This window comes from Protomyctophum bolini (genome assembly GCF_963924005.1).
Source record: "Protomyctophum bolini genome assembly, chromosome: 16".
NCBI classification, from domain to species: domain Eukaryota; kingdom Metazoa; phylum Chordata; class Actinopteri; order Myctophiformes; family Myctophidae; genus Protomyctophum; species Protomyctophum bolini.
Genome location: NC_137877.1, coordinates 4,058,189 through 4,078,824, shown reverse-complemented (window position 1 = coordinate 4,078,824; position 20,636 = coordinate 4,058,189). Strand labels below are relative to the sequence as shown.

At 44.7% G+C, this 20,636-nt stretch overlaps 1 protein-coding gene across 1 annotated transcript in view; it reads right to left on the bottom strand.

The window, feature by feature from the left end:
- Positions 1-20,636, bottom strand: part of lrp1bb (low density lipoprotein receptor-related protein 1Bb) — a 634,358-nt gene that overhangs the window by 347,763 nt on the left and 265,959 nt on the right. Inside the window, exons 8-12 of the mRNA XM_080786185.1 lie at positions 16,988-17,213; positions 11,926-12,151; positions 10,856-10,999; positions 5,038-5,274; positions 2,870-3,050 (exon numbers count right to left, since the gene is read on the bottom strand). Coding sequence (XP_080642311.1) covers positions 2,870-3,050; positions 5,038-5,274; positions 10,856-10,999; positions 11,926-12,151; positions 16,988-17,213 — 1,014 coding nt within the window. The remainder of the gene's footprint in view (positions 1-2,869; positions 3,051-5,037; positions 5,275-10,855; positions 11,000-11,925; positions 12,152-16,987; positions 17,214-20,636) is intronic.

Genomic DNA, 20,636 nt, shown 5'->3' with positions numbered 1-20,636 from the left:
ACCACTCAAATCAAATGGATTTCTTGTTTATGGATTTATATTTTTCTCTCTCTCTGCTTTATGAAGCATGCAGCGAGAGAGAGAGAGAGCTAACATCAGAGATGGAGTGTAGTGGCATGACTGGCTTAAAGTCAGCGTGGAGTTAAAGCCTTATCGCCTCAACACAGGCCGGAGGCGGCAAGCGGTGCGGAAAATACCAGCGGCGGAGAATGGAGAACATAGTCAAGGAAATCAGCTGGAGGTTCCATCCAGTCATTCCACCTGGAGACACCCATCCATCCAGCAGAGACAGATTGGAGACACCCATCCAGCAGAGACAGATTGGAGACACCCATCCAGCAGAGACAGATTGGAGACACCCATCCAGCAGAGACAGATTGAGATCAAAGGAAACCGTCTGACGGCATGCTGATTGGTTCCTCAACACAAGACCCCTAAAAACACCCCCTTCTTTTCTAATCGATTTGTGCCCAGTGGGAGGGTTCAATGTGAAAGTGATTAACTCTTCCACACAAAAGGGGGATGTGATACCACCACCAGAATCCTATTTCCCCGGGCAGTGTTAAGGCCAGGGGAGCTAGCAGTCAGTCAGTCAGTCAGTCAGTCAGTCAGACATGCCGGGGCTGAGGAGACAAGGCAGGGGCTGAGAATTAACTCGTGGCTGAATCGGTCATTTATACTTTGTTGTGAAGTGGGCAGCGCTGCTGCGGCAGCACGGTCTACGGTATAGAGCTGTCTCTCCTCGGTCAGTCAGTCGGTCGGTACTATGCAGACCTGCCTCTCACCTCTTTATAACCGCAGGGGGGAAGATTCTCAACTGCTCGGTCTTGAACTATGTTATTATTATTAAAGCGTGACTGTGTAAAACACAGTGTCAAAAATATGTCTGTCACTGACTGTCAACATTTGAAACATCCTTCCTGACCTAAAGGGCTTTGCAGACATTGTGCATGCCCTCCGTCAGGTGAATTATGTCTCTTTAGGATCAACTCCAGTTTTAACCCATTCTGAACGGGAACCCATTTTGGTGTTAGCAACTTAGCATCATGTTATGCTTTAGCTATTGAAAAATAGCAGATCTACAAGCTCATAGCGCGCCACCGAGTGGCACGCTACGAGCTTGTAGGTCTGCTATTTTAGAAAAATCGAAGAACGACTTTTTTTAATCTAATCTCAGGTCAGAATGGGTTAATCAGACCAGTGTGTGTCCAGTGGAAACCTTGTATGAATCTGATCTCAGGTCAGAATGGGTTAAGGCAAAAGGCTTAGCTTTAGCTTAGGATTTGCATTCATGCCGACACACACACATATGTATACACACACACACACACACACACACACACACACACACACACAAGCACACGCACACACACACAAGCCGTGAAAGATGCACAACAGCTTGTAGCATGTGTCACTTTTGGCAGCAGTCAGATGTCAGTCATATATAAGCTCCGGATTGTTATGAATCACACACAATTGTGTGGAAAACACAGGAAAAATCAACCACAACAACAATATTAAATCCTATATTCTTCACACTTCATGGTTTCTGAAGTCATCATTATCTGTTAAATGTAGTGTGTGAAAACATAACATTGCGAGACGATTTCTCTCAGGATCTGGGAACTAATTAAAAAACAGAGCAGAGTGCCAAGCATCAACACAGTCACGGAGAAGGACCGACCATTATCTCAATCTCTCATCCCAGGCTTTTTACGAAAGGCACTGAACAGCTACAGTAATAGCTGAAAGCTCTATGGTAATATCAAAAGATTGTACTACAGTTTACGCTCGCTCAATGATGCCGTCTGAAGAATTTGGCGGGATATGTACGGCTGGAAATCCTGGAGCATTTTAATGTGGGCCAGCGTTAGTTTTTATCGTTATCCTCTTATCATCTTTGAAAATGTGGCTCCTGCTGAGAAATCAGCATTTCTTCGTCTTTTCTCTTTATTTCTCTCATAGCAAGATCCGCACTATAGATTCATACTGGTAGACATTGGTAAAAGTGTTGAAAATAAACCGACCCCAAACATCAAAGCATCTAGCAAGCCTTTTTGTTATATATAATTACTATGCTTGTTTAAAGGCTTTTTCTGTGAGATGTACATCTCCATCTTGATTTAGATTTTCACACGATTCCTCATTTGCAACAACATGAGGGTATCTAACTATCCAACCACACATGTATCATGTGAGTAAGTAGGCCTAAGTAGCCTTGCTGCCTCACGCTACAGAAACAGGAGACTATCTCCTGTTTCTGTAGCGTGAGGCAGCTTGATGTACAAGTACCCCCAATCCAACCTTTGATGCTGAGTTTCAAGCAGGGAGGCACTGGGTCCCATTTTTAGAGTATTTGGTATGACCCAGGCCAGGGATTGAACCTGTAATGGTAATTATGAATATGACAATACTAAACTGTCTTGACTACATTCACATAAATCATCACAGCTAGTGTCCCTTTTGTTACCTCACAGTATTGGGAAGCAAGGCTTCCACCTGTTGGTTGTCTGTCAGATGACCTATTCTTACATAAGACCCACGTTTGGCCATGTCCACTGACCACTGACCACACCTCCAATGTATTCTCTGCTCTGTCATTGTGTGTAAGAGAGAGAAATGTAAAGGACTCTGCAGAGGCTAGTATTCGTGCTCCCTCCCTGGGCGGGTACAGATTACAGACCAATCCTTGTAATAAAGTGACATTGTTTCAGACCACTCTCTACCTCGATTATTTCTTAAAGACTCTGATGTGAGTTCTGAATAACCCACCACAAACCTCGACCTCCCAGTCTCAGGGCGGACACTCTAACCACAAAGGCCACTGCGCTGCTGGTCTCATGTGAGGCCTATATATATCTTTCCTGACCTGTTCAGCGGGTCCACCACGATGGCCCGGGGGTGGGACATGTCTCCCTCCAGCAGCGTCTTCCGGGTCTGGGCAGAACCCTCCAGCCGGGCCACGTTGATGGTCTTCCTGTAGCCGTCGTTGGTCCAGTACAGGTTGTTCCCGATCCAGTCCACGGAGATCCCCTCCACGTTGTCCAGATCTGCAATACAAATACAGATCTAATGAATCCAGTCCACGGAGATCCGCTCCACGTTGTCCAGATCTGCAATACAAATACAGATCTAATTCATTTCTGAAAACCCACCTTTTCAGACTCCATCATGGCACTTACCCCACCCCCTTAGATAGCATTTCTGTAGACTATAATTGCATTGTATGTAGCCATAGCACGCCATAGTACATATGTATAGCATAGTAGTATATATGTATAGTTTCATTATATAGATATTCCACTGTTACGTTCTTAGCTTACGCATGTTTTATGATAAATGCTTTTTATGTGATTTTATGTGATGTATGATGCTTTTTGTTCTTTGTGCTTAATGTAAGTCGCTCTGGATTAAGAGCGTCTGCTAAATGCCTAAATTGTAAGATTGCTTTATCAGAAACGCATGATTCCAATAAAAGCAGTTATGGTTATGCTTAATGCTTTTAAGATGTATTCTGAGCTGATAAAGTGAGACAATCCATGGAGCCTCATGATCTCCCAGAACTTGTTTTTTCAGAAAGAAGTTGTTGATTGCAAGCAAATGATTCCTCATTGTGAAGCTCTGATCCTCTACTTTCACGTACGATTTTAATGAAATAAAAGAAAGAGCAGCACTTTTTCTTTTAAATATATATATCCTTTTTTATCACACGATTTTCTATAAACCCATTTTTCATCCCTGTGTCAATCATCTACTGTGATCCTGGGCTCTACACACCCTCCGCCAACCTGGGGAGAGCAACGGACTTGAACTCATGCTTCCTTCATGTCTGAGTGTCCAAGTTGCTCCTTTACACCTGACAGGGGGAGTTTCCCTGGTTGGACGTATAGCGCGTGGAAGGAACACGTTATTCCAACCAGTTCCTTTCCCCTCCATCAGGCGCCCCGGCTGGCCAGGGGGAGACAGTTTAAGAGCAGCACTTCTGCACACCTAGGAGGTGCTTTGGAAAAGACCACAGACCGGCTTCATTGTAGAAGAAAGGACACCCGGCCGTATAAACTGTCACTGTCACTTGCAATTAGATTTGTATTTTTTTATTGGGAACAATGTTTCGGTACACAGACCTTTAGACAACCCGATGAAGGTCTGTGTTCCATAACGTTCCCAATAAAAAAAGATATTCCAAGTGAAGAATAACAACAGCTCGTGAGAGTTCATCCTTTGTTCAATGAAACAATGAGAAGAACATTTCAATGCAAAAATGTTTAGCGATCCAAAGCAGCTCCTGGTGGTCCTTCTCATATTTCATATTATTCAGACGTGACGTTATGACTAGGAGCGCTGCCAGGAAACACGTACAGTTCAATGCAGGCAGCAGGGGCTCACCTGAGCACAGCACATATTCACCACGGTACTGTATGTATTATCTTTGGAAGCAAGTGGTTTGATGCATTATAATGCAAATTACTTTTTGAGACTGAAGGCTAAAAAAGGTACACAAGCGGTACAGCATCGTCAAAACATTGTGCTTTATAATATAAGCCATTACATGCAAACAGCTTCTTAACCCATTCTGACCTGGGAACAATTCTGCGAATGTATTCTAAATCCTGACTGTTTTCTTGAAAAAAAAACATGTTTCTATATGTCAGTGGTGCTCAATATTTAATCTCAAGGACCCCCAGAATTATATGTATTTGGCCGCCGACCCCCATCTGAAAATATGTTGTTCCAGGGACCCTCCCCCCCCCAGAAGCAAAGATTTGAGTTGAATACTCGCTCTGTAACAATATATATATTCAAAGATTTCAGGCACATTTTCACAATATTTCAAAAAAAGCAGACCTACAAGTGCATAGCGCGGCACTCGGTGCCGCGCTATGAGCTTGTAGATCTGCTATTTTTCAATAGCTAAAGCACAACATAATGCTTGAAACACCAAAAGGGGTTCTCGCCCAAAATGGGTTAAACTGACCACCAGTAAACCTATTTTTTCTGGCATGGTTATAAAAAAGCAATTGAAATGTCCCCCCCTACCGTCTTTGAGGATGGTCTCCCGGCTGTTCCCGTCTATCCTCTGCCGGCCGATGAAGAAGCTGGTGGTGTCGGCGTAGTAGATGTAGCCCGACTGGGCGTGGTAGTCGATGGCCCGCGGGTTCACCAGGTCCTCGATGGGCACCATGTGCTCGTTGCTGGACTTCACGTTCATGTCCAGGCCCCGGATCACGCCGGGTCGGCCCTTGCCGTAGAACAGGAACAGGTCGTTTTTGGGCTCTATAAGAATGTGCACAAAAAAAATATGGTGAGGCAGCTTTTTGCTTCTACGGCCCAACAGCCTGGAATAAACTACCATTTCGAGCTCAGACACGCACCCTCTGTAGACATTGTTTAATCTCATCTCAAGACTCACCTCTTCACTCTTGCTTTTAGTTGAGTTTTAATATGCACGTTCCTACCCTGTCCTGACTGATTTGCTGCATGTGGTGTTTTTATTTGTTTTTATTTATTTTATGTTCTTATATTCATATTTTGTTCTTTGCCATTGTTTTAACTACTTGTGTTTCTATTGTATTCTATTTTTGTGTCCTGCCCTGTGAAGGACTTTGAGCTGCATTTATGTATGAAAGGTGCTATACAAATAAAGTTTATTATTATTATTATTATTATAATGAAAGATATATTATTCAAACCTAACCTCCCACAGGGCAGCACACCTAAACCTAACTAAACCTGTCTAACCAATGACTAGTCTAAACTAAGTAGACTTCTACACAGAGAGAGCACGCATTCTTTCAGCGCAAAAATGCTGCGTTCAAGTTCAGGAGGATTCGGAAAAAGGGCAATTCTCCCAAATGCTGCCTTTTGGGTATGGCATTGAAAAGAGGGGCATAATTTGCATGTTTTTCACCATAGTAAATGCTGCATTCATGGAGGGGGCATATTTTTACAGACAGGTAAAATGTGACTGAATTCGACTGAGGGACTGCCATTGGATTTCTTTTGAATTTTCGTTTCATGTCTCATGAACGCAGGGAATCATAGCTTCAAATTGACATTTTGGTTGTTCAGTTTGACCCACCAGTTTTGGAGATATGGCTTATAGAGTAATGTCTAGCAGAAAACAGCGAGTTGAGAAAACAGGCTTGAAAGGTTCACTTCTGTGGTCTCTAACATTACACCTATAGCTACATGTTTGGGCATTTATTTCATATTTACATGTCTTCTGTGGTCTCTAACATTACACCTATAGCTACATGTTTGGGCATTTATTTCATATTTACATGTCTTCTGTGGTCTCTAACATTACACCTGTAGCTACATGTTTAAGCATTTATTTCATATTTACATGTCTATTTCAGCTCTGACACTTATTTCAGACATTCTAGTATGTGAAGAGTCTGCCTGTGCTATTAACTCATTTTGAAAAAAGATCTCCTCTGGTGAAAAGCTGTAATTTGCATGATGGTAGTGTCTCAGTCAAATCTGGTCACAAATGTCAGTGGCTCAAGACCCTCTTTGTGTGCACGTGTCTGTGTGTCAGTGTGTCAGTGGCTCAAGCCCCTCTTTGTGTGCACGTGGCTGGACAAAAGGTAAGAGAATTAAAGCAGGGGCGCTTTTTTCCTTTTTTTTTACTCATATTGTCAATTAATTGGTCCAATTCATCAATGCTGATCCCAGCATTAAAGCCTCTTTACCGCGCCGCATTGTTCTTATCTGTGAGCCAGGCCCAGGGCCATCCATTCACCTTAACCCATTCTGGACTGACGTCGAAAAATGTCTTCTAAATCCTGACACTTTTCTGAAATAACCTCATGTTTCTGTATCAGTGGTGCTCGATATTTCAAGTCAAGGAGCCCAAAAAAATGTATGTAAGAGGCCGCTGAACCCCATCTGAAAATATGGTTGTTCCAGGGACCCCCCCCCCCCCCAGAAGCAAATATTTTAGTTAAAAATGTTCACTCTGAAATATATATTCAAATATTTGCGCCACATTTTCACAACTTTTCAAAAAATAGCAGACCTACAAGCTCGTAGCGCGCCACTCGGTGGCGCGCTACGAGCTTGTAGATCTGCTGTTTTTCCAATAGCTAAATGATAACATAACGACCAAAAGGGGTTACCGGCCAGTATGGATTAATGGAGCCACTAATCAGTGCCAATGACTATCCTCTCCCCCCTCAATCACACTTCTGCTGTATAACCACCCTGACAGTACGGGGAGGGGAGGGGAGGGGGGGTTCTGTTCTATAACCACCCTGACAGTACAGGAAGGGAAGGGAAGGGAGGGGGGGTTCTGCTGTATAACCACCCTGACAGTACGGTACGGTACGGACAGTGCTGTATAACCACCCTGACAGTACGGGGAGGGAAGGGAAGGGGGGGTTCTGTTCTATAACCACCCTGACAGTACGGTACGGTACGGACAGTACTGTATAACCACCCTGACAGTACAGGGAGGGGAGGAAAGGGAAGGGGGGGTTCTGCTGTATAACCACCCTGACAGTACAGGGAGGGGAGGAGAGGAAAGGGGGGGGTCCTACTGTATAACCACCCTGACAGTACGGGAAGGGGAGGAAAGGAAAGGGGGGGAAAGGCTTGAGCAAACACAGACAATGGTGATATAGTTGGCTTAAGTCTGCTAAGCTCTCCCACACACTCATTCACACTCTCTCTCACACACACACACACACACACACACAATACACACACACACTGATCTAAAATAGCATGGCGTCTGAGAAGAGAGAGAGAGAGAGAGAGAGAGAGAGAGAGAGAGACCCAGAAAGCTGAGGCAGTTCCTCTGGCGACCCACCACCAGCCACTCAGGGGGCCTTCCATGTTCCATGGGGGATCGTCCGCAAAGAGAGAGAGAGAGAGAGGAGAGAGAGAGAGAGAGAGAGAGAGAGGCATAGACCTCGCCTGGCTCCCTGCAGCCCCCTCCCCTCTCCCCTACTACCCAGGAGACACTGGGGGCTTCTGGGGGTGAGGACCACACATGCCTCGCTTCAATTTATCATCCTGTTGTGAGGGACGAGACCGGCTCTATACTACCCGGGAGACAATTAACCCATTCTGAACGGGAACCCATCATGATAAGCTTTAAGCTATTGAAAAATACCAGATCTACAAGCTCATAGCGCGCCACCGAGTGGCGCGCTATGAGCTTGTAGGTCTGCTATTTTTTGAAGAACGACTGACATTTTTAGAATCTGATCTCAGGTCAGAATGGGTTCATCAGACCAGTGTGTGTCCAGTGGAAACCTCGTATGAATCTGATCTCAGGTCAGAATGGGTTAAGCATCGCACAACCAACGGAGACCCAGATATCAAAACCCCAGCGTGGTGACTGGCTGGGCTGGGCTGTGCTGTGTGAGGCTGAGGAAGCACCGGCATTTAGTCACACAGTCTCATTATGCCGAGGGATGGAGAGGGAGAGAGAGAGAGAGAGAGAGAGAGAGAGAGAGAGAGAGAGAGAGAGAGAAAGAGAGAGGGAGAGAGAGAGAGAGAGAGAGAGAGAGAGAGAGAGAGGGGGAGAGAGAGAGAGAGGGAGAGAGAGCTGTGGTGTCATCAGAACATCTAAGAAAGAAACGAGGGGGATGAGGAGGGGGATAAATCAAACGTGTCACAGCGCGCCAGTCGCTGCTTCGTCGTTACCCCCTCGATCGAAATGTGGTCGGGGCTATAGCTGGGATTGTTCCGTCAATTTGATCTTCTGGGTTTTTTTCCCCCCGTTTTTTTTTTTATTGTCATCTACACAATGTCCACAGATTGATCAGGGCGAGCAGGGCGAACGCAGACAAACTTAACCCATTCTGACCTGAGATCAGATTCATACGAGGGTTTCCACTGGACACACACACTGGTCTGATTAACAAATTCTGACCTGAGATCAGATTCTAAAAATGTCAGTCGTTCTTTGATTTTTGAAAAATAGCTAGACCTACAAGCTCGCGGCGCGCCACTCGGTGGCGCGCTATGAGCTTGTAGATCTGCTATTTTTCAATAGCTAAAGCATAACATGATGCTATAACACCGAAATGGGTTCCCGTTCAGAATGGGTTAAAACTACATTATGGCAATAATGAATCAGATCTTGCAGACGGGGGTCGATAGCGGAAAATCATTTTCAAACGGCGCCCTGTCTCCCCCCTCCCCCTCCCCCACCCACCCAGCGTTCATCTTTATCACTGTCAGGTGATGCGGCGGTCGCCCGTCTCTCCGGGCTGACACCGTGAGATGACACATGACCTTTTACAGGCTACATGTCTGTGTTGCGGGAAACAGCGATGTCGATGCAAATCATGCTTCACGTGCGTGTTGTTGGCGTGTGGAAGGAAGGAAGGAAGGAAGGACGGCCCCGCCCCCGACGGCGTGGGTTTGAAGGAGCGTTGTTGCTGCTGGCAATGTTGGAAGAATGATAATGCTGTCTTTCACACATGGGCAGATACAAGGATATATATATGATGCTGCCATTCGTTTTCAGTGGAGGCCACAGAGACATGAAGATACCTAGAAGATAGCCACGGGGTGCATACTTAGTTTAGACTAGTCATTGGTTAGACATGGGTTAAGGTTAGGTTTAGGTGTGCTGCCCCGTGGGAGGTTAGGTTTAGACTAGTCATTGGTTAGACATGGGTTAAGGTTATAGGTTTAGGTGTGCTGCCCCGTGGGAGGTTAGGTTTAGGGTGAGGGTTTGAGATAGGTTCTAGTTGTAGGACTAATGACTGGTCTAACCAATGACTAGTCTAAACCAAAAAAAATCTAAACTATAAGTACTGCACCCCTAGCCACACCCGACATGTGTAGCTGCTACACAACCTAGAAAGCTACAATCCCAAGATGATCTGGCTTCAACTGCAGCTACAAAGCTACAAAAGCTACACCAAAGTCTTGTTTAAAGATGGAGAGTTTTTCATGTGTCTATGAGGTGACACCGCGACAGTACTTCATTAGAGACCCCGGAGTTGTTTTTATGTGCAACGGTGTATTAACTTTGTATTTAGGGTTTCTTCCTGGAGGCTGAACCCTTGACAGTCAAACGGGCCAATGAAATAAACAGTAATATAGTGACATCACTCAACAGCAAACAAACCAACATACTGTATACAGAGGATCTGCACATTTCTAAAGTGGCAATTGAATGAATTTTAAGACCTTTTTCAATACAACATTTTGCCAAATTGTCAAATATGACATAAGAAAGAGGCAGACATTGTGAAAATAGCCGATCTACAATCTCACAACACCTCAAACTGTAAGGTGATGTGAGCTTGTAGATCGGCTATTTTCACAACATGTACCCATGGAACAAAGTCAAACGAAAATGTAATGCCTCAACGCCTATAGAGCGTCGCAGTCCCGCCCCCTACCAGGGCCCAGGAAATGATTATCCATTAATTTTCCTCATAGACATTTCAAAAAGTATTTATTTAAAGACGTTTACGCCAAGGACAAAGCCAACTCTTGTCGTGACAAATCCTGACAACAAACAAAAAAAATTGGGCCGAACAAATAATTAGAAAGAAGAACAAAATGGCAGTTTACAACACTTTTCTTCGTTGTTTATCTTCTTTGTAATTATTTGTTTGGTCCAAAATATTGTGTTTGTTGTCATAAGTTGTCACGACTCCAGTTGGCTTTGTCCATGGCGTAACCGTCTTTAAATAAATACCTTTTGAAATGTCTATGAGGGAAAAATGCATTTCCTGGGCCTGGCGTCGTCATGAAAGGGGGCGGGACTGCAACGCTCTATAATGCCATGTTCTTGTCAGGGTGGTGGCTCCCCAGCTATACAGTAGAATACCATTATTTTGAGGGGGTTGAGAGAATGAGAACCAACCACTGCTGTACTAACTTTTGCAGGCCTGTCCGTCGGGGCCCAGGCTGTGTCCGGCTCGACAGCGACAGGACCTGGACTTGTAGGAGCCGCTGAGCAGGCAGACGTGGGAACATCCCCCCGGCTTCCCGTAGGCGTCCGTCTCGCATGCGTGAGTCCTGACTGCAGAGAAACAAGAGACATGCGTGAGTCCTGACTGCAGAGAAACAAGAGACATGCGTGAGTCCTGACTGCAGAGAAACAAGAGACATGCGTGAGTCCTGACTGCAGAGAAACAAGAGACATGCGTGAGTCCTGACTGCAGAGAAACAAGAGACATGCGTGAGTCCTGACTGCAGAGAAACAAGAGAAGAAGAGGAGACAGAGACAGTAGGCATACATGGGGGGGTTATATATGAAACAATCACAACATAATGTATGTCTCCTTCTCCACTGAGGCCAACAGCAGCCGCGTGTATAACATGGACCCAGGGGGGCAGTCAGACAGATATTTGGTGAAGCCACAAGGAAATCGGGATTTCCTGAAAGTTCATATAATGGCCTGTTGTGGCGCTGTCACTGGACCCAGAAAAACCCATAGCCCCATAGAAGTCCATGTATTTGGGCCCAACTTCACCTAGACTGTATTACCTTAATAAACATGGTCATGAATACTTTCTGCTTCCAGTCACTAGTTTAAAGTCTCATTTCTAATGTCATAATATTCTTTTTGGAAAATTATGGTCCCATTTATAAAATAAATTAACATAAAGTCGCGTATGTTCTGAGGGGCGTGGCTACCGTTAGTCTATGAACGGGATTCCCCTCCCACTCGAGTCAAAATAAAAACCAACGGAGAAGAAGGGGGGGAAGTCCCGCCTCGTTGTCTGGGCCAGCCAATGGGCCAGCTGGGCCCAAACGGATCTAGAAAGATGGCGATGTACAATTCAAGGACTGACTGGCTTCATTTATGTTTATGTTAGACCCGGGGAACGCTTTGTCCATATTTTTTAAAGTCTATGGTCCCGTCCCGGTCGGTCGGTATACCTTTGGGCTGAGCCAGCCTGTGGTAGACCCTCCCTCCCTCCCCTCCCGGTGGGTCGGTATACCTTTGGGCTGAGCCAGCCTGTGGTAGACCCGCAGCACTCTGGAATCCCCCAGGTTGGCGAGGAGGGTCCGGGGCTCTGCCGTGCTGTTGAACCTCTGGATCTGCAGCAGCTCCACCTCCACCGCGTCTGCGTTGGCGCCGGTGCCATCGCTCCCCCCTTTGGACGGGTCAGAGTGGGTGGCGTAGAGGTAGTCCTCGAACACCGCTAACCCATAAATGTACGACACCTGGGTGAGAGAGAGAGGCGGGGGAGAGAGAGAGAACAACAACTATGATTCATCGCCACCACTCCCAGATTCTGGAATAAGTAAACAACAACAACACAATAGAAGGATATAAAAAGAACACAGGGCCTTTTTATCTTTGTGACAAAGACATCACACGTAGGTGGTAGTGGCGGTGTGCACGCGTGCACGTGCGTGTGTGTGTGTGTGTGTGTGTGTGTGCATGCGTGTGTGTGTGTTTCTGAGTTTGGGCTTGTGTGATGTACCCGTGCCCCTTTTGTGTGTGTGTGCCCGTGTGTGTGTGCGTGTGTGTGTGCGTGCGTGTGTGTGTAAGGGGGAGGGACCCTCTACATTTGGCTTCCCACACAGGGTCACAGTGCAGTGGGCTGTGTTCCATAGGGAGTCCCCTGGCCCTGACACCATAGCCCTGCACGCTACATTTAGCACGCTGACACCCCCTCCACGCACGCACACACACACACACACACACGCACGCACACACACGGCTGGGTGAGCTGTGTTCACAGGACGTACGCCTATAAAGCCCCAGCGGGCCTCACCCTCCAACTACCAGAGGGGCGCCATCCAAAGAAACAAGCGTCAGAGACAAGCCAAGCCAGCCAGTGAAAAAAAGAAGGAAATCAAATAAATATAAAAATAATAGAAAATACAAAAAATGAAATAAATAACCCAGTCAACCGTCATCCTCTGCGGACGTGGCCTCGACCATAAGTCTGCCTCCAACACTGTAATTTTCAAAAGCAGCCTCTCTCTCCTCTCAACATAATTCCCTTCCTACTTGAAGTTGATTTCTTTCGTTGGACGGATGTAACATTTCCTATAAGGAGTCGTGGCTGTCTGGCCCCGAAAGCCCTTTATATCTCCACTTTAGAACTTTTTGTGGGGTTTTTTCTCCGCAACTTAACCCATTCTGACCTGAGATCAGATTCATACGAGGTTTCCACTGGACACACACTGGTCTGATTAACCCATTCTGACCTGAGATCAGATTCTTAAAAATGTCAGCCGCTCTTCGATTTTTCAAAAATAGCAGACCTACAAGCTCGTAGCGCGCCACTCGGTGGCGCGCTATGAGCTTGTAGATCTGCTATTTTTCAATAGCTAAAGCATAACATGATGCTAACACCAACATGGGTTCCCGTTCAGAATGGGTTAAAGGGACACTTCACCCTTTTTGCAAAAATATATACGTTAATGACGTTTAGAAGCTTTAGAACGCTTTCCTGGGGGTCTTTATGTGTGTAATATGTGGTTTTAGATATTTTAGATTGTAGCAGTGAGCCTGGTGTCTCTGATGTCATGGACACTGGTCTCACTACCTTCCTGGACTACAATTCCCATAATTATTTGGTGCTCTGCTCCTCCTTGTGGATAGGGGGGAGAGCTGTCTTACTGAGACAACATGTAGTCCAGGAAGGAAGTGAGCCCAGTGTCCATGACATCAGAGACAACAGGCTCACTGCTACAATCTAAAATATCTAAAACCACATATTACACACATAAAGACCCCCAGGAGAGTGTTCTAAAGCTTCTTGACGTCATTAACATATTATGTTTTTGCAAAAAGGGTGAAGTGTCCCTTTAACACTCCTACTTGATCATTTCATATACTGCAACGTCCAATGTTGTTTTCGTCGACTAAAACTATGATGAAAAATGTTCGTCGACTACCTTTTTCCACTGACTAAAACTAAATGGAAACTACATGAAAACTAAGCTATGATGACTAAAACTGAGACTAAATACACGGACGATTTCGTCAACAAATAGAAACTAGACTAAAATGTTAGGAAGGGGACTAGTGGACGAGAGAAGTCATTTTACAATTGGTTGCATGCTGAAAATAGCCGATCTACAAGCTCACAATGCGTCGCAGCGCGACACGTTGTGAGCTTGTAGATCGGCTATTTTCAGCAAGTGTAAAAACAGTCATTACGACGGCATCAAGGCCCGCCAAAATACATTTACAGTCGACGAAATCAACTGTAGATTTAGTCGACTAAAAGTCTAAAATCTTATGCCATTTAGTCGACTAAAACTAGACTCACACTAAAAACATCCAGGTGACTAAAATATGACTGAACCGACACAGACGTTATTCCTCCCAGAGGGGAAGCTTCCATATTTTTTTAGCCCTGGTGGGTGGTGTTCCATTTGCATTTTCTTTTGCGGCAAGCAAGGCGTTGATCCACTTTAATGTTCATCAAAATTCACAAGAAGGCTATTTTTTCTCCTTTTGTATAATAGTCTATTATGAAGTACAGCAGAGAGTATATAGGCCTATATATATGAAAATGAAAGGAAAAAAAATTAGACGGTTCACCGTCCTCTTAGGCAATTGTGTGAGTGAAGTAGTTCACGGACAGGTCTATTATCCCATTGTAGGCGGGAACCCCTTTTGGTGTTGGCATTATGTTATATGCTTTAGCTATTTAAAAATAGCAGATCTACAAGCTCATAGCGCGCCACCGAGTGGCACGCTACGAACTTGTAGATCTGCTATTTTATTGAAAGATCGAAGAACGACTGACATAGAAACATAGCTTTTTTTTAGAAAACGGTCAGGATGTATAGAAGACATTTTTATAGAATCTGATCTGAGGTCAGAATGTGTTATATATGCAGTATTATGTTGACACTCTTGGCTGAAGAGAACCAGAGAGAGAGAGAGAGTCGAGCTGCTTTCCATTTTTTCCTACGGAGATGAAATGCAGAGAAGCTTCTCTCCTCTAACTGTCAGCACAGAGGCCACACGCTTATCATGCAGCCAGGCTTCATTATCCCATTTCTGACCTGAGATCAGATTCTAAAAAAAAATGTCTTCTACATCCTGACAGTGTTGTCAGGGTTTCTATGTCAGTCGTTCTTCGATTGTTTTCAAAAAATAGCAGACCTACAAGCTCGTAGCGCGCCACTCGGTGGCGCGCTACGAGCTTGTAGATCTGCTGTTTTTCATTAGCTAAAGCATAGCATAATTGCTAACACCGAAAAGGGGCTCCCGCCCAGAATGGGTTATGCCAAGAAAGAACACCTGCTGCACCACCACAAAGAAGAACGTGCTTCGAAACGGGCTCCGTTTCTCTTTTATTAGCGAAGGTTGAATCGCTGCACAGTCTAAGATGTTTGAAAAGGTGGCGGGGCTTTTTAATCGTTCATAATTAATAGCTGCAAATTGTGTGCCAGACAGAGAGAGAGAGAGAGAGAGAGACAGAGAGAGACTAATTACTTGTCCGTTTTTTTTTTTTTTTTTTTGGTCAACACAACCTCACATACTCCCAGTATGAGGTTGGACTGCTTCAACTTTAATCAATTATGCATTCAGAAGATGAACCGTTATTTGTTTTGTCTGAGGAAAAAAAAAGAAAAGCATACATGAATGGAATGTTTCAACAAACAATGAATCCTGGCCTCCTGACATGGAGCGATAATTCACAAGACCCCTATAGTCCGATCAGCTGAATTATACTGAATTATACCTCAAACAATACCACACTTTCTCTCAATGTCTCCCCATTGGTGAAAACATGACCAATGACAAAAAACTCCCATATCTGCTGGGTGAAGTACAACAATGTGCAAACACAGCAGCAAGATCCGTGAGTTGCTGTGATAGGAGAAGGATAGAAAATGGAACACAACCACCCTAAAGACTAATCATTGTGTATATTCCTGCACTATACCTGCATTGAGTGATCTTGGTACATAGAATTTGATCTATTGAAGATTCTGACCTTCAAATGTACACCATTTTTGTTTTGATTGTATTGCTGTATTGTTGTATTGTTCTTTCTGCTTTGGCAATGTATAAACGTATGTTTTCTCATGCCAATAAAGCCCTTTGAATTGAATTGAGTCAGATATATATATATATATATATAACAGCACAGAGATGTGTGTGGGGAGGAATCGATAGGCAAAACAACTACGTTTAGGACAAGGAGAGTGAACGAACCAACACATTAAATGAGGCAGGATTGACACTCACTAAGAAAATGAGCAATTAGCGATGTAACTGTCGTTCAATACCGAACAGAAATACAATTTCCGTTTGGCTTCGTAAACAAAAGGTGTATTATGGGGTGCATGTGGCAGGCATGGCAAATAATAACTTACATAATGACATAAATTTACACTTTATATGAATGATGGAAATAGCCAATTATATCTACAATCTATTATCTCTCTACAAGCTCCTAGAGCTGCTATTTCCACTCTTTTTGAAGAGGTTTGAAACATGTGAAAATGTTTCAACATGAAAATGATTATCACGATTATGCAAAAACATAAAATAAAGGTATGATTATCTGAAATGATGAGATAGATATAGATAGCAGCATATGGGGGGGGAAGGTTAGGCCCGGGGATATTGTTTCAAAGTCTAATGGCTTGGGGGGAAAAGCTAACCCGACTCTGCCACATGGGGCAGCAGAGAGTACACAAGGTCCGTACGTCGTCGTCCCCCCCTGCTCCCATCTGGGAACTCTCAGGCAGAGTCGATGCACCGGCCACCAAACGGCCTGGCCAATCAGCGGCAGCTAGAGGCGGGATCAAGGCAGGACTGTGTATGCCTTGTGTATGCCATTATACTGATGACGTAATAATAATTGTGAAAGGCCTTAACACTAGGAAGTCTGAGCAGCCGTTCTGACCGAATTTGAGATTTCAACGTTTATTTTCTTAGCCCATGGAGTCCAGAGAAAGTTCCCCTTGCATGACTTTGTCTAAATATTCGATTGAAATCATCTCTGTTTTTTTCCCATTTGAAACGTTTTGTAAATATGATTTTAGGCATATATCTCTAGTAATATAAACACCCACCTGAGTCCCCTGGATGACGCTGTGCCGGTGCTTCCCGTTGTAGTCCACCACGTGGATGTAGTCCAGGTACGCGTCGGCCCAGTAGACCAGCTTCTTCACCAGGTCCAGCGTCACGGCGGTGGGCTGCTCCAACCGGTCCTCCACCAGACGCGTGCGGTTGGTGCCGTCCATGTTGCAGCGCTCCAGCTTGGCCACCGCGCCACCGTAGTCCGTGAAGAACAGCATCCTGTGGGGGGAAGCGTTAAAGGAGCATTCAGTGATTTGGGTGATTTGAAGAAAAAAAAATGGTCCGCCCGGTAACAAGATGTGTACATTCCACACGCTCTACAGTGTCGGGAAGTACAACAGACACATGCACCAAGCCCCGCCCTACTCGATCATGATTGGAGGAAGGCCCCTCTCATCCTGATTGGATGAAAGCTTTGCCACCCAAGGCCCAAACCGAAACTAGGGTTTTTTGACTCCAGGGACTCATTGGGAGGCGGCCTTTTTTCCGACAGCATTCTAGCCGACGGGGCAACGATCCGATCCGCAGCGGGGGTACATTCGCTGCGATGCGAAAAAGCGATGGTCCGACATGCGCTGCTCCCGTGCTTGCGGTTAGGGTTAGGTTAGGATTGAGGTTTCGGATCAATATGCTGTCGGAAAAAAGACCTGCACCCGGACTCATTGGGGACAGGGAGGAAATCCTTATATGGTCAGCACACTTTATAGTAGGGAGGAAATAAGAAAAAAAAAAAAGTGATATTTGAATTAAGTGAAATCACTGAATATACCTTTTAAAATGACCCAAAGCTCAACATAAGAACACCGGTGAGTTGAGGCCGCTTTCTGGGGTCCATTATGGCCCCCAAGTTGTGGAACACACTACCACTGCACCTTAAAATGGGACACACTACCACTGCACCATAAAATGGAACACACTACCACTGCACCATAAAATGGAACACACTACCACTGCACCATAAAAGGGAACACACTACCACTGCACCATAAAAGGGAACACACTACCACTGCACCATAGAAGGGAACACACTACCACTGCACCTTAAAAGGGAACACACTACCACTGCACCATAAAAGGGAACACACTACCACTGCACCATAAAAGGGAACACACTACCACTGCACCATAAAAGGGAACACACTACCACTGCACCTTAAAAGGGAACACACTACCACTGCACCATAAAAGGGAACACACTACCACTGCACCATAAAAGGGAACACACTACCACTGCACCTTAAAAGGGGCGACCTCCCTTGCTTGTTTTTAAGAGAGAGTTGAAAACTTATTTTTTTTCAACTTGGCATTTGTTTTAGATTGATCTTGTGTTTCATATTCAATGCTATGATCTCCTTACCATTTTTTTCTTTTTGTATTGCCATTTTTTTTGCTATTTTGTCTTGTATTGACCTGCTTTTTTGTCATTCCGCTGCTTGTTATTTGTTTTATGTGAAGCACTTTGGGTTGCATGTATGGTAAAAAATGATATTAAAGGTGCTATATAAATAAAGATTATTATTGTTATTATTATAGGAAACTGCACAGTGTTAGGGCCGATTCATACTCCTATTTTACCGCTGTTTCGGCGCTGTAGTGCCGAAATGATTTTGGCTCGTCAGACATTTTCAGTAGCACCGAAGAGCCGACTTTAGGACGGTACCGCCCCCCCCCCCCCGAACATCAAATGACGTCACATTGTAGGCTCTACAGAGCCGAACCGACTTTTATTCAGCTCTAAAATAGGAGTATGAATCGGCCCTAAGTGGGTGAATAGCATGGCACAGCCTAGGACTGGGTCAGAGCGCCGCAGTCCTGTCACCCTTTTCATGAGGAAATAATTCCCCATTAATTTTTCTCATATTCAAAAAGTATTTATTTATTTGGCCTGGGCCGTGGCTCAGCGGTCCAGAGGCACCTTGGCTGGTAATAATCCAGTCTGGCAGTCAGTGTGCCGCGGGTTCGACTCCCGATCCCCCCCCCCCCCCCCCCATCTCTCTCCCCATCAAAAGAACAAATTCCAATTATAAAAATCAAAAGAACAAATCCACAAATCAACAGTTCACAGTTATGTACTTGGAAAATTGGCAACGGTATCTCTTGGTATTCTTTTTGAAAGTAATTTTGTTATGTATTGTAGATGAGATGGTTTTTGGGCAGAGCGTTGCAGAGAGTTATTGACCTATATACCAGTTTGATTTTGGTGTTTTTCTTCTGATGTTGCCAGAAACTGCTCCTCTCTGGTGCATACAAAATATTAAATAAAAAGGCGAAAGCCACAGACAAACATAAATAAAATAAAAGGTATTTATTTAAAGACCTTTAAAGCACGGACGAAGCCAACTCGGATCGCGACTGCAGTACTTTTAAAAACGTAAGTACCGCAGTGTAAAATGAAGCCAAATGGACGTCATTTCACATTATCAAGAGTTCAATTATCGTTAGACATCTGCATTGCCTAATTTAATCTACACAATTATAGATAATGTAGAAGAATGGTCATTTTGATCAACGCTCTCTCTCTCTCTCTCTCTTTTACAGCATGGAGTTGTGAATGCGTTGCGATGTGACGCATTGTGGGCTTATAGATCGGCAATATAATACCAGTATAATTCAGGATTAAGTGGTGATCAATTTAGTTGATTTATTAAAAGATTTATAGAAGAGTATATAAGAAATACAAAGAAAATTATTAAAACAAGAAGACTCTCATACAGTAGCTGCCAGGTGCAACTTTGGTTGTTTCGCTCACTGTGTTTTGTTATATTTTTGGAGGTCCTTGACATGAAAATGTTTGAGAACGACTGACACAGAAACATAGGTTTTCAGAAAACTGTCAGGATGTAGAAGACATTTTTAGAATTGTTCCCAGGTCTAAATGGATTAACCTACATGGGCAGTTATTGCTTGTAAAAATACAGTTTGGCTATCTGTTGGGTGAACTGCCCTACAGTAGTTCAGCTCTACAGTAGTTCCTTCTATGAAAGCTCAGCTGAATCGTCCCGTATAGAAATGGGACGGAGCCCTGTGTACTGGCAGCGATATAACGAGCTCCGTCCACAGAGCCATGTGCAAATCTGTGAGTCCAGTCAGGGGAGGGACGGGACCACCTATGACCCCCCCCCCCCCACACACACACACACACACACACACACACACACACACACACACAGGACCACCTATTGACCCCACCGTGGTACATGCAGGCTCTGCTGGAGAAAAGTAAAAAAAAAAAAAACAGTCTGCATCAGCAAGAAAAAGAAGCCGCTCTGCCAAACAGGTGCACGTTGTCTGTTCGCGAGGCATACAAATGATGTCTACCTGGGATTAGGATGGTGTGCTGCACGAGGCTAATGCAACGCTGGAGGAGACACTAAGGGCCGTGCACGCGTGAGTGCGTACGTATGCGTGTGTGTGTGTGTGTGTGTGTGTGTGTGTGTGTATGCCCGCCATTGTAATGATCAACCTGACAGCTGCCCATTGTGGACTTGTTAGCGCTGCCAATCAATAACACCTCTGATTGGACATTCCAAGGATTTCCTAACGTTGTGTTTTGTTCTTCCTGCTTCCTATACCTGGAGCGTCCAGAGAGCATACTCTGTTTACAGCACGAGAGAGAGAGAGAGAGAGAGAGAGAGAGAGAGT